At 48.3% G+C, this 13825-nt stretch overlaps 1 protein-coding gene across 1 annotated transcript in view; it reads left to right on the top strand.

Moving 5' to 3' along the window:
* Window positions 1–1905: 1905 nt before the first annotated feature.
* Window positions 1906–13825, top strand: part of LOC132463093 (myomegalin-like) — a 30102-nt gene continuing 18182 nt past the window's right edge. Inside the window, exons 1-15 of the mRNA XM_060059019.1 lie at window positions 1906–4451; window positions 5951–6088; window positions 6223–6342; window positions 6901–6993; window positions 7392–7616; window positions 7847–8005; window positions 8169–8270; window positions 8688–8825; window positions 9356–9535; window positions 9898–10092; window positions 10571–10753; window positions 10908–11024; window positions 11310–11390; window positions 11550–11656; window positions 11810–11952. Of these exons, the coding sequence (XP_059915002.1) occupies window positions 3057–4451; window positions 5951–6088; window positions 6223–6342; window positions 6901–6993; window positions 7392–7616; window positions 7847–8005; window positions 8169–8270; window positions 8688–8825; window positions 9356–9535; window positions 9898–10092; window positions 10571–10753; window positions 10908–11024; window positions 11310–11390; window positions 11550–11656; window positions 11810–11952 (3376 nt within the window). The 5' untranslated portion in view covers window positions 1906–3056. The remainder of the gene's footprint in view (window positions 4452–5950; window positions 6089–6222; window positions 6343–6900; window positions 6994–7391; window positions 7617–7846; window positions 8006–8168; window positions 8271–8687; window positions 8826–9355; window positions 9536–9897; window positions 10093–10570; window positions 10754–10907; window positions 11025–11309; window positions 11391–11549; window positions 11657–11809; window positions 11953–13825) is intronic.

The raw sequence follows: 13825 nt of genomic DNA, 5'->3' as shown, positions 1-13825 counted from the left end.
TTTTTGCGTCTTTAAGAGTATGATATATTCTGAAAATACTAATATATGTTGTGCAACTGCACAATTACTAACAGCAAATGTGCAGGTGGCTTTCACACTCACGCTCACTTCCATTCTATATTTAAAAAATACTGAACTTCGCTATAGATAATAGTGCCAAAACTGGGTCACGAATCGATTGCTGTGCCTATTGTTCTTTTCCTTATCAGTCTGCATGCGACCGCTACCTGCAGTGTTTTTGCCATTGTCTACTGCCTCAATCTCTGCCCTTGTGAGTTGGATCTCTGTACTACTGGACGTTTTTCTTCCAAGGGGCTTCCTCTGCCCATTTAACTTGTAAATCAGCTATGGACACGAGATTCAAATCTGCCTTCCTTTCCAAACCCACTGTTCAAATTTCAGCGTTCCAGTAGCTTGTGTGCAAGTGCGTGTGTGTCAGTGTGTTCCAAGCCGGTGTCAACAACAACAATTTGCATTGACATTATGTTGGAAGGATCCGATAACATTGTGTAGGCTCAAAGAGTGGATGATCTTAGTTACAGTTTTGTGTTGCACTCCCAGGCGGCGGCCCCTTTCATCTGTGTGCGTGCGTGTATGCATGCAAGTGTGTGTGTGTGTGTGTGTGTGTGTGTGTGTGTGTGTGTGGGAGGGGGGGCTTTTGGCCTCCACACATGGATTAGCGCAGGTTCCGGTTTCAAAAGCGTGGTTGCGTTGGCCTTTGGGTCGCTCACGTCCAGTGCGGAGATCAAATTGTGTCTCCTCAGACCGACATGGTGTAAACTAGCTCTAAATTAGTTTCCCATACGTGATAGCCATTAGGAGTAGCAATAGAGATTTAGAGGGAGATTTGAACTAAATAAAAGAGACGGAGAGAATTTTCTCTATTGTTTGCGTAGGTTGAGGGATGTCATGTGACGCAATGGAAGTAACAATCGCTTAATGATAACGATTGATAAGGACATACAATCGCTGCCATGTAGGATGATAATAATTATGTAATTAGAATAAAATGCAAGATACATATTGATTTCTGTATCAACTTAATGTAGATTTGTAGATAGGCCTATTTTATGCTCCAAATACTTGAATATGTAATCGCAAACTTGCCGCCCATGATCACAGTCGCTCAAAGAAGGGTCTGATGTAGAGCAAATCAGTCAACATTAACCAACCTTTGATCCTCAGTCTACCTTAATCAGAACCAGGGGAGCTAGAGATCCAGCCTAAACCTAGGTTGACAGACAACTTTAAATCTGTAAGTGTACAGACCCGTTACTGGAGAAAATGGGGAGTTGCTACAGGCCTAGTTGGGACTATAATTCTTTGCTCATTTCCGCAGTCACAGTGAGAGACCGTGACCATCTGCCTGTTCAGCCCCCAGGGAATCACTCGGTCTCTCAAAACAGAAGCTCATCATGGGAACTGAGTGCAATCCTTGTGTGTGTGTGAACAACAAGCTATATGACCTATGTCAAGGCACTGCTGAATTATTTAGTGTTCTTCATCGACCAGGCACAAGAACTATTATATTAATTATTATTATAATATTCTAACTAAATGAATGAATATTTTTCTTGTTTTTTCTAAAAATGATTAACCCTTGTCATTTTAATATAAATAAATTATTATTTAAATTTTGGGCAATTCATGTTTTTGCGTCTTATCGGTTAATAGATAGGATAGGGTGATATTTTAAGCTGTGTTATGTGGGACATAATAAAGGCTATATGAGACAAGATGCTTTCGTAATATATCTTCAGTAGCATCCTCAAAATCTGCTAAAGGAATGTGAAATGCATCTTTTTTTTCGTAACAAATCGTCTACCTTTGTTTTGTTTTTTTAAAATTGTAACCGTCTCTCTTCAGTTCTTCTTTGATTCTTCTTTGATTTTACTAAATCTCGCGTCATGAAGTCATCCTCGTTCAATTGTGTAAAGCGTTACTTTAATGATTGTCAACTTGGGTTATTGTAAACTGCATTATAATTTCACCTGTTTGATGAGGCGTGCTGAGTTTAGCAGATTGGGCAGAAGTAAGTACTCCCGTCCCTGGGGAGGACACAGTTCTGTTTATATCGATATATCCACTGCAAGGCTGACGTTCGCGATGTCTTCATGTGTATAAACATTTAAGCGAAAGAATTACCTCATTATAATCAATGAACTACTCGCTATAACAACCGACAAACATAAGATGAAAAGGAAGGGTTCCTGTTACCCCCTTTCCCCCTGAATGGTCTGCTCCGCCGATGCAGGTCTGGTTCAGAGCAGCCACAGCGTTATCTACCACTGAGAATCTCCGATAGGAAGAATAAACGCAGTCCATCTGTCGGCGCGGTTGTACAGCCGAATAATAATTTTCGGACGGTAGATATACTGACAGGATGAGAAGCGGGGAGTTCATCAAGTTTTTGACTGTTTGGGATCGAACATTAATCGCCGTCATGACCTGGGTACGAGCGGCTCCAGTGACCAACGAATGATGCAGAGGAATTTGTATTGCGCGTGATATCGGGAAATGCGAAGTATCTGTTTATGATGGAAGACAAGGAGAGGAAGACACTATATAACTGACCACTGACGAGACATCTTCATCCTAACCACATCCGCCGTTGCTACATGCGCTGTTGTAGGCTCTTCCTACCGCACCTGCAGAATCTCTGATCTCCGGACGATCATTAAGTCGATGCCAATCAACGAATTAATCTGCTTCTATCTCAGAAACTGAATTACATTTTAATCAGACAGCAGGACAAATTATCCTATTTAATATATGATTTGGTAAACAAGTGATTCTTGTTGGACATCGATCATACTCATTGATTATTTTTTCTAACCAAATGTTACTTTCTTATAATATAACTATTGTTTTGCCACTATTGCCAATTATTAGTAAAGTAATATTGACCATTATATAGGTAGGGATGTTCTACATGAGTTAATGCAGATACAGGCTTGTAATAGATTTCAGCCTCTATCAGAAGGAGATTGTTTACTCAGACCCGGATAAGTACCCTCCCATCACCGGTGCTCTAGTTGTTTTCCTGCGCGTCTGGAATGCTCGACCTCAAGATGAAGGAGACCTGTCGCATCTGTGCCCGGGAGCTCTGCGGTAACCAACGGCGATGGATCTTCCACCCGGCCGCCAAGCTCAACCTGCAGGTGCTGCTGTCCTACGCCCTGGGCCGCGAGCTGACGCGGGACGGCCGCGGCGAGTTCGCCTGCTCCAAGTGCATCTTCATGCTGGACCGCATGTACCGCTTCGACACGGTGATCGCCCGCGTGGAGGCGCTGTCCATCGAGCGGCTGCACCGGCTGCTCTCGGAGAAGCACCGCCTGAGGCAGTGCGTCAGCGGGCTGTACCGCAAGACCAACGGGGACGATGGCGGCGCGGGCGACGCCAACGCTGCCGCCGGCCCCTTCGACGGCATGGTGGACATGACGGGGCTCGGCCACGCCAAGTACTGCTCCCTGCTGCAGGAGGACCTGGTCTACTCCCCGTACGAGTCCTGGGCCGACGACGGCATGGACTGTCCCCAGCACCACCACCACGCCTCCCCCCACCCCCACCACCACTCCCAGTGCCCCGCCGCCCCGGGCTCGGAGGCGTCGGCCCCGGGCTGGCACCGCTACATCCCGCGGACGGGCTGCCGCGGGTGCAGCCGCTGGCGGGTGGCCGACTCGGACTATGAGGCGGTGTGCAAGGTGCCCAGGAAGCTGGCGCGGAGCATCTCCTGCGGGCCGTCCACCCGGTACTCGGCCAGCCTGGGGGGGGGCGGGAGCACCCCCGGAGGGGCAAGATCAGGACGAGGAGGAGGAGGAGGGGAAGCAGCCAGTCAAAACGAAGAAGAGGAAGAGGAGGAGGAGGAAGAGGAGGAGGAGGAAGGCTCAGAGGAGCCCGTCACCTCCCCCACGCTGGTGGCCGGCTCCTGGAACCCCTCCAGCGAGCGCAACTCGGACAGCGAGCGCACGCTGGCGGGAGGAGGGGCCAGCTCCCGCTGCTCGCTGGGCTCTTTGGAGCCGTCGGACGGGGACGGAGGCTCCACCCCGGGCCTCCCCCCGGACTACCCCGGCCAGCGGAGAGCCGGCTCCCTGTCGGAGGAGCAGCACCCGGGGGCCCCCCTCGGCCCGGCTCCCTCGGTATCGGGGTTCTCCCTGGCCCTGTGCATGCTGCACAACTGCGCCCCGTACCGACCGGTCCAGAGCCCCAAGGGCTGCCGGCTGCCCGTGCTGCTCCGACAGAGCCCGAGCAACGGAGGCCCCCGGATGGACGCGTTTGAGTCCCCTTATGGGGCGCCGAACGGGGAGACGGAGATCCAGTACCACATGGCTGAGCTGGAAGCCCCCCTGGTTGGGCTGGGCGGGGGGAACGACAGTGGCGTGGACCTGGCGGAGATGGATGATTTGTGGGAGGACGTGTATCACGAGTGCCCCGTCCCGAGGCCCCACCAGGTATAGCAGCTGGGGAAGGCAAACGATACGCTCCACCACGGTGTCTTCTCTCTGCAGGATAGGGCTGCAACAGCAACGTGGAACACATTAATTGCCTATCACGCGTAGGTCTGCGGTGCTCTCAACCGCCAGCTCAGCTCTATAACAATTACCGTCTCCCCTCTCCTTGGTTAATTACTCTGTTAATCCAGCTGTCGCCCATCGAGATCTAGCCCACTGGTAGTTCTTTGAAAATCCCCTTCCCAGGGATTATATTTGTGTGCTGTTATATTTCAGCCTAGTTGCCTTTGTAGCAGACATGATCTGTGTGTCTCTATATATTGACTCGGATACATTCTACCACTGCAGCGGGTTTATTCTAGTGAAACCCATTATCTCCCCAGAGTTGAAACAGTAAATTAAAATGTTGGTTGGTAGTATATGCAGCTAGGGTTTCATTTCTTGTTGAACAGTGCATTCAGGTTAAACAAGTTCATACAGTACATGACAACATCCTTGGACAATTACAATGAGGCTGTTGACAGAGCACAGAGCTCATTTTCACTTTCGCTTTGACATGCTATATAATAGAGTTCTATTATACACTTTGGCATCTATTTTTCTGCTAGGTGTGTGTGCTCGAGTATTCCCCTAAAATAAACAATCCGCTTTTAATGATCTAGAATTAGTAAAATAGTGATAATGTTAATTACAATAATAGAAACAAATGAATAGTTATCATTGTATGCAAAGCTAGTCTACAAAGGACTGTGCTTATCCAGTGACAACGATGGCAGGAACTAGGTTAGATATGGTTGGACATAGAGGGCAAAGGGGCTTGAAAATTGGCCTATATTTCTCTTACTCAGAGCCCTGGAGGCACAGTGATGTCGCTTCACACTGCCATCTCTCTATTGGTGCAGCTGCAGTGTTCACCAACACCAGACATGTTGCCCTTGTAAACTTAGACTTAATTTACATGTAGATAGGTGTTCCATACAAAATATGTATATCCTGAAATTAGCAGTTATATGGCACCGCTTTTATATCCACTACACACTATTGCATGTCAACAGTGTTTTACAGCTTTAATATGAGTAATATAGTGGTTCTGAATGCTGTAGACTGTCGGGATTCAACCACACACAACTGCACTTGAATCAATGCATTTAAGAACTGATTATGTCAAAATAGTAGAGAGAAGGAGATAGCAGGTCACACTGTGGCAAACACAGCCACCCACTCATGCATGCCTCAAGACACTGTAGTGAAACACGGTACACACATGAACGAGTCGAACAAGCCACTCAATACTTGTTGTATTTTGAATGTTGTGAACATCTGATCTTTCCTTGTGTTTTGCATGAAGGCTTTGCTCCATTTCATTTCTTTAAGTGGCTTACACAGCATCACTGCTGCTGACCCACATAAGCGTCTTCCGCAGAGCTGGGGCAGAGAAGGACGACCACACGATGTACAAGCCCCAGCGTTTTAACCTTCCCCTTCCGTGGGTGTTGCAGAGTCTGGTGGAGGAGCAGCAGAGCCAGCTGAACCAGTATGAGTGCGCGGCCGGCCAGTGCGTCAGCGAGCTGCAGAAGGCCCAGCTCCAGGTGCACTCCCTCCAGGCCAAGATGCAAGAGGGCGAGGCCAACAACACGGTACAGTGAGCCTCACCCCCCACCCCCTCCCCCCTCCAGCGCATCTCAACCTGGGTATCTGGTTCACCGCCTCGCGGCCACCGCCGGAGCCTGATACTAGCCGCTGACGTGACCTCCTTCCTCCGCCTCAACAGAAGCTGCAGGAGAAGCTGAACGAGATGGAGTGTGAGCTGCGCTCCATCCGCCAGGCCGCTCAGTTCCAGGAGAGGACCATCCAGGGCCTGACGGACTCCATAGACACTAAAGACGGCGAGGTACGTTTAGTTCATTGGTTCTCAAAGTGCGGCCCGCGGGCCAATGGCGGCCCGCGGAATCATTCCTGGCGGCCCGCAATGACATACATAATTATGTAAGTTATAAAAAAAATAAAAAAAACTTTTTTTTTATTTTTTATTTTTTTTATCAATATTAATTTAAACAAATATAAATAAATATAGAGAGAAAATTCGACTCTCTCTAGCTTTCAATTAAATCCTTTTACATTTTTTAGTTTTAATCCGGCTGTACATTACTTTGAAAGGGTGAACCTCAGTTTCATGATTTAGACCTCACTTGACCTCACTCCCAGAGGTCCACGGTGCGGGTGCAATGTTTTTTTTCACCACTGGGATGCTGACGCCGTTTCCCGCCAACATTTTTTTTCCTTTGGCGGCCCTCAGTCAAATTTTGGGTTCCTAAATTGGCCCTCAGTTGTCAAAACTTTGAGAACCCCTGGTTTAGTTGGTACTGGGACTAGAGGCCTCAGCTCAGCAGGAAGTCTTCCAGTATACTGAGACAAACGCGTGTGTGTGTGTGTGTTCTTTTTTCTCCAGGCCCAGGATCTGTATCAGCTGATCGAAGGACAGAACGCCTCTCTGTGCAAGCTGAGAGAAATGGCCCACCGTAACCAACTCTCACAGGCGGAGGTGAAGCCTCACACATCATGTGAAGCCAGGGGCAACTCAAAAAACGTAGACGGTAGAAGTGGCAATCCTCCCTGCTATTTAAAGACAATGGCCTCGTTGACAATTGGGAGAGAGAACAGCTGGACGAGAGATGTAGAAACCGCTGTCAAAACCACCTGGAGGAGGGGTACGCTACCTCCAATCCAGATTGGCATCTAGATTAAATCTCTCACTGAGCTCATACGTCTCTGGTCGTCAACCAATATAAAGCAAGGTGGGGGGGGGGGCTAGTCTTGAGTCTTGTGTCTTATGTGAACAGGGACTTCATCCTCAGGCCAACACAGTTTAAATCAGTGTATGTGTGTGTCTGTGTTGGGTCGATACCTCTACATCTCTCTCTCTCTCGCATCTGTCTCCAGGCCCCAGAGGGCCCCGGCATGGTCCAGGCCATGGCCCACCTGCAGGGTGAGCTGGTGCGGGCCCAGAGTTCCCTGTTCTCCCTGGGCCTGGAGCTGGAGGCCAGCCAGAGGAGCCTGCGCCTCAGCCAGAGGCAGGGGGAGGACCTGGCCCGCTTCAAGGAGCGCCTCCACTCCGACCTGCAGGTGGCGCTGCAGCACAGAGAGGTCACTGAGAAACACAACCAGGTCAGTGTGAAAACGTGTGTAAAAGAGGTGCACCGTGAGACTTACTTGAATCAATGAAAGTGAAATTAAAACATCAGTGTCTTCGTTTTCAAAGAAAAGAAAGAAAACTAAGACATCTCATCTCACGAAAATGAGATGAGATGTCTTCGTTTTCTTTGTTTTCTTCTATTAAACCACAAAGTGTCCGTTCTGCACATCTTATTTTTCTGTTACTGCCTCCGTGACCTCAGGACCTGCACAGCGACCTTCAGCGGACGCGCGCGGAGCTCCGGGAGAAGGAGGCCACCCTGAAGGAGGTGGAGGTGGAGAGGCGGGCGGAGGCGTTGGAGAGAGAGCGGAGCCTCAACGCGCTGCAACACTCACTGCAGGCAAAGGACAGGCAGCTGCAGGTGAGCACGGCAGAGGACCCCCACAACACACACTGAAGCCCCCACGCTGGACGGCTTCTATACATGGGGTACACGGGAACACCATCGCAACATCGTACAGTGAAGACATGAGCACTGCCCTTCCCCGACCGACCCCCCTCTCCTGTGTCCTTCTCTCCTGAAGGAGTACTCTGAGATGCTGGAGTCCCCAGAACCCTCCAAGCCCAGGGACGCACTCCTAGAGAAACTACGAGAGCGCATTAAAGAGCGAGACAGAGCTCTGGAGGTGAGGAACACACCCACACACACCCACACACACCCACACACACACACACACACACACACACACACACACACACACACACACACACACACACACACACACACACACACACACACACACACACACACACACACACACACACACACACACACACACACACACACACACACACACACACACACACGTATGCAGACAAACGCATACATAACCAAACTTAGACACTGCTTAAAAATTCAGAGCCGGCCAGATCTGTAAATGAACATTGTTTACACTTAAGCTTCGTGTCATCCTTACGTTGGGGCGTTACTTAAATATAGCCTTGGAGAAGGAGAGGAAAAACAAGCCCACATAGAAACAGTTGTCCAGTGGGGGACTGAGGGAGTGTTTGCCGCAGTGCTCATGTCCCCGTGCTCCCCGCAGCGCTCCATCGACGAGAAGTTCCGCTGCCTGGAGGAGCGCGAGGGCCAGGTCAGCAGGCTCCAGCTGGCCCTCCGGGAGAAGGAGCGCGACCTGGAGCGCCTGCGCTGCATCCTGTCCAACAACGACGAGACCATCACGGTACGGACAGCACACGCACAGGGCAGTGCATAGACGGGACACGCAAACAGTTAATACACAGGACGTAAGCAGTTAATACACAGGACATAAGCAGTTAATACACAGTACATGCACAGTGCATACACAGGACATACATAGGACATACGCAGGACATGCGCAGGACATACGCAGTACTTGCATAGGACATACACAGGACATAAAGAGGACATAGACAGGAAATACACAGTTCATACCCAGTACGTACACAGTACACAGACAGTTCATAGACAGTACATACACAGGACATAAACAGTTCAAACACAGGACATACACAGGACATAGACAGTTAATTCACAGTACACACAAAATACATGCAGAGTACATGATATATACAGCACATACACAGTACATGTAGAGCACATAGTATAACATATAGAGTGTCAGCTCTATGTGTGAGCTAAATGTCACGCAATGTAATGTAATGTTCCTGTGTGGGGGCAAGCCTGCAGTCCCATTAAACCGAGCACCTCCCCCCATGCCCACCCTGCCAGAGTCTGGACTCCCTGGTGCGAGGCAAGGACCTGGATCTGGAGCAGGCGTCGGAGGCCTACAGGAGCCTGCAGTGGCTGCAGCAGCAGAGCCAGGAGAAGGAGGGCAAGGCTCTCCGAGAGAAGGACACTGCCATCAGCCAGCTGCAGGCCGCCCTGCAGACACGCAGCCAGGAGGCGCAGGTAACACACGCACACAGACACACACACCTATGCACGCACAAAAACACAGCGTGGGTCCATACAAAGGCCCAATACCTAAGGCCCAATACCTTTGTTGGCATTGTTTGCTGTTATAATTGATCTTGGTGTTCAAAGCTGGTGAAGACCGGTCCAACTAGTAATGTGGACCTAGATTAGGGTAAACAATTAGACTTCTATGACCAATAACAGTTGCAAATAGACTTTTGTCTGTTTGTGTGTGTTTATGGTGGGTCTTCATTGTGTGTGTGTGTGTGTGTGTGTGTGTGTGTGTGTGTGTGTGTGTGTGTGTGTGTGTGTGTGTGTGTGTGTGTGTGTGTGTGTGTGTGTGTGTGTGTGTGTAGGACCTGCGGGCCTCCCTGCTGGCCCGGGTCCAGGCAGGTCCCGTTGAGGTGGTGGAGGACCTGAAGTCCCGCCTGGCTCTGAAGGACCAGCTGTTCCAGGAGCTGCTGTCGGACCGCAGCCTCCAGTCCCACCAGCACCAGGCTCAGCTCCAGGACCTGCTCAACACCGTCAGCTCCAAGGACCAGTACCTCCAGGTAGCTCCCATGTGCCCTGAGGACTACTACTACTACTGCTTACACATTTACATTGACATTTACTTTAGCAGACACTGCAAAGGAATACCATTACCACTACTATGATGACGATGCTTGGGAATTGTATGAGTACCTCTAGGGCAACCACCAGAATAGCAGTATACTGCTAGTACTAGAAAAAATACTTCTGCTCATATAGTAGCACTACTTCTGCCAGTACTAATACTACTGCAGATAGTACTACTGCAGCTATAGTACTATAATTCCGTTTTAATTCCGAAACAAATTAAAAGTTTCACATAAAAATAGCGAAAGAATATCAACGGGACTAAATAAGTAGAAATGGGGCCAAATAAGTGTAAGCGTGCTGCAGCAACTCGATTACACACAGCTCGTTACACTCTAATAATAGACACAATGGGGGATGTGTACGGCAAACCATGTTAACCTCCAACCCTTTCCTCTCACTCTGTCTTAGGACTGCTCTGATAGGCTCTCCCAGGTGATTGGCGAACGAACGAGCCAATTGCAGGAGCTCCGCAAGCAGCTGTCCACGAGAGACCGGGAGCTGTGCGAGCTCAGGCGGGAGAGAGAGAGGGAGATGGGAGGAGAGACTGAGCGGCTGCAGAGTCTGCTGAAAGAGAAAGAGGCCTTCATTAAAGTACGACAAACGATCTATCTATAACAACATCATGACTCCATCGATGAAATGTTCTATCTATAATAACTTTTTCATGAGCTACTGCGATCTGCCTTTCAAAATGTATTGAGCATCACACCAATGAATTGGACGATTCTGTGTATTATTCCTTCAGGAGCTGATGCAGGGCCAAGAGGAGGCCATGGAGTCCTCGTCAAAGGAGGGCGAGGAGGAGATGAGGGCCGTGCAGGAGGAGCTGCAGCTGGTGCTCCAGAAGGAGAATGAGGCGCAGGTAGCTGTCCCTTGATCACTGCTTGACATCGCACACTTGTCACCACACAGTGTACAACACAGCAAACCACTTGAAAGGCATGAGGGGATAATTACCCACTAGGCCTTCAGGGGCTTGCTAAGTGTGCATTCTGATTCGATACGTTTGATGCTTGGGAACATTCTGAACGCATTCTCAACATCCCTGGCTCCGGCAATTACTGTCCTGCTGTTTCACAATCTAACAACAACTCTCTCTCTCTGTCGCTCTCTCTCTCATTCTCTCTTCTATGTTTTACGCCGACAGAGAGAGATCTCTGCGTTACAAGAGGCCTTAGCTGAGGCACAGCAACAGGCCCATGAAGCCATAGAGAGCACCGATCACCATGTAGGTGAAAAGTAGAGGGCGTTCTTCCAGCTCCATCGTTGTTTGTATGGTTGTTGTTGTTGTTGTTGTTGATGTCTCTAATGGGTCCATCTCCTGACCTTCTTGCCTCCCTCCCTCCCTCCCTCCCTCCCTCCCTCCCTCCCTCCCTCCCTCCCCCAGCATATCCTCCAGCAGCTGCAGTCAGAGTACTACGACCTGAATGATGCCCTGCGAACAGAGAAGGCGCTGTACCAGAGCCTCAGCCACAAACACAGCAGAGGAGACAGGTAGAGAACCACTCCCCATGCTCTTAGTCCACTCCCAGGGGCGGATGCATTGCATTAACCGTTTCTATTGTCCCATACCGTTTGTTTGCATATCCTGTCTGCACATTTTTCTTTTCTTCTTCTGAGATTGACCTCTTTGTTTCTACCACACAGCAGCTCAGAGAAGACCCAGGCTTTGCACACAGAGCTAGACTCTGTGCAGGCGCTCCGTGGACAGCTCGAGGAGGTCCTGGCCAGGACCCGGGGCATGGCCCTGGCACTGGAGAGGGCTGCTGAAACGCGCTCTGATTTTGGAGGTGGGGATGGGCCCGGCGTGGCCTCCAGGGCTGAGGGGGGGCGCTCACTAACCCCCGTGTGAATCCTTGTCTTAACCACAGCACCGCTGAGAGAAAGGCACTTTACATTCTAGATGCCTTTGCCTGCAGATTGGGGGGTGTGGCCGTTTTGTGTTGACTTTATTAACAGTAGGCAATCATTTTAAATATATAATTATACAATTATAATATATGCATTATTATTATGTAGAAATCCAAATAGCAACTTTCACCCTGTAGGCGAAGAGCGTTGCTCACAGGGGCAGAAGCCGGATCTGAAATGAAGCAAAACTCGTGACCTTTATTTAATAATGTATTTCTATGTTGTCAATATTTTTATATTGTTGTTTTGCAAGCTGCCTGTGTGTCGCTTTGATGTGGAGTTTCTCTGTATTGCCATTGTTCTGTGCTCACATGTCTTACCGTGATGTCAGTGAAACTCATGGCTGGGACTAGGTGTCTGAACATTATCTTTTATTTTTTGTATTGCTGTCCACCATCTCTGTGTACATACTTAGCCTAGGACCAAAGAGCGAATTAACACAATTTCGAAAAAGACTGCAACCCATTGGATCCCTAGAGACCTCCTTACTCGCTCTAGCTCTCTGTAAGGCCTGTAAGCTCTACATGGGATGCTATGCGTTTGGATAAAGCAGCATGTAGGTAGGATACGGTGGGTTTATGATAGTACTGGGTTTCTTAGCTCCCTGGTTGCTACTAAATACGTGGCATCCCGTGAATATCAAAGAATTGCACATAAAATACATGTTCCTGGCATTTTGCTGTACCCCAATAGTATCCTTTCTATAGGCTAGTGGTATAAATCGCTATTCCCATATAAATTCCAGTAGTTAAGAATGTTTTAAGATGTCCTGCCAAAATATATATCATATTGGGGAGATTGCACACCTAGACCTTTCCATTGACCTTTGTCTGGATCTTTGCTAGCCTTGAAGATAGACCGTCTTTGCTACATTCCTTTTGTATTTTAAATTCAAAATCAAATAAACGTGCCAGCTAATTCTGTCAACAGCCCTTTTGCTATGGTTTTCTCGTGTCTTTAATTAAGAGATTTTTCTCCAGAAAATCTCATCCCTTTAGTGACCACTTGGTCCCTTATTACCCCTGTCCCTTAGTACTACTCTTAGTCTCTTTCCCTATCTTTTAATATACATCCCTGACTTCCTTATTTTCCCAACAGTCTATTTGTCCTCGACCTTGTCCCTGACCCCGTATACAAAAGCATTTGCACACACACACACACTCACACCAAATCACATTGTCATATTGTAAAAAAGATAGGGTCTATCCAACTCACATCAATCATTTGTAACATTACGAATTTGAATGCACATTGTCACTGACTTCAAATTGCAAAGGTCATTCACTTCACATCCCATAGTGGCACAATGTCTACCTCATGCATGGTATTGTGGCATGCCCTACCTGTTCACATGCCTGTTCTGATCTGTGGTTTTGCAATGACTACACCTAGTCTTGAAAATACAGAGCAAGCAGCCTATGAAGTATGTCTAAATGTATTCACTGGTTACCCTGGAAAGCATTGATCATCAATGCCAAAGGTTTGTAAAGTAAATAATCCCACCCATTGCCTAATTCATGTATTCATAACTATGAGATTACCATTCACTACTATTTCAAACAGAATTTATAAACGAAACCCTCAGAGAACATTATGAAACACAGTGGCGCCATCTACGTTTTATATGCACGCAATAGGAATAAGCTTTAATTAATAAACATGTCTTAAATAGTTTGTTGTACATTCAATGATATTATACGACAACATGTACATTTGTGGCCATGTACTTACAATTAATCTTTCCACTCTAGA

Source organism: Gadus macrocephalus, chromosome 8, assembly GCF_031168955.1.
Source record: "Gadus macrocephalus chromosome 8, ASM3116895v1".
Taxonomy (NCBI): Eukaryota; Metazoa; Chordata; class Actinopteri; order Gadiformes; family Gadidae; genus Gadus; species Gadus macrocephalus.
The sequence above is the reverse complement of the archived record's forward strand: the minus strand, read 5'-3'. Positions and strand labels throughout refer to the sequence as shown.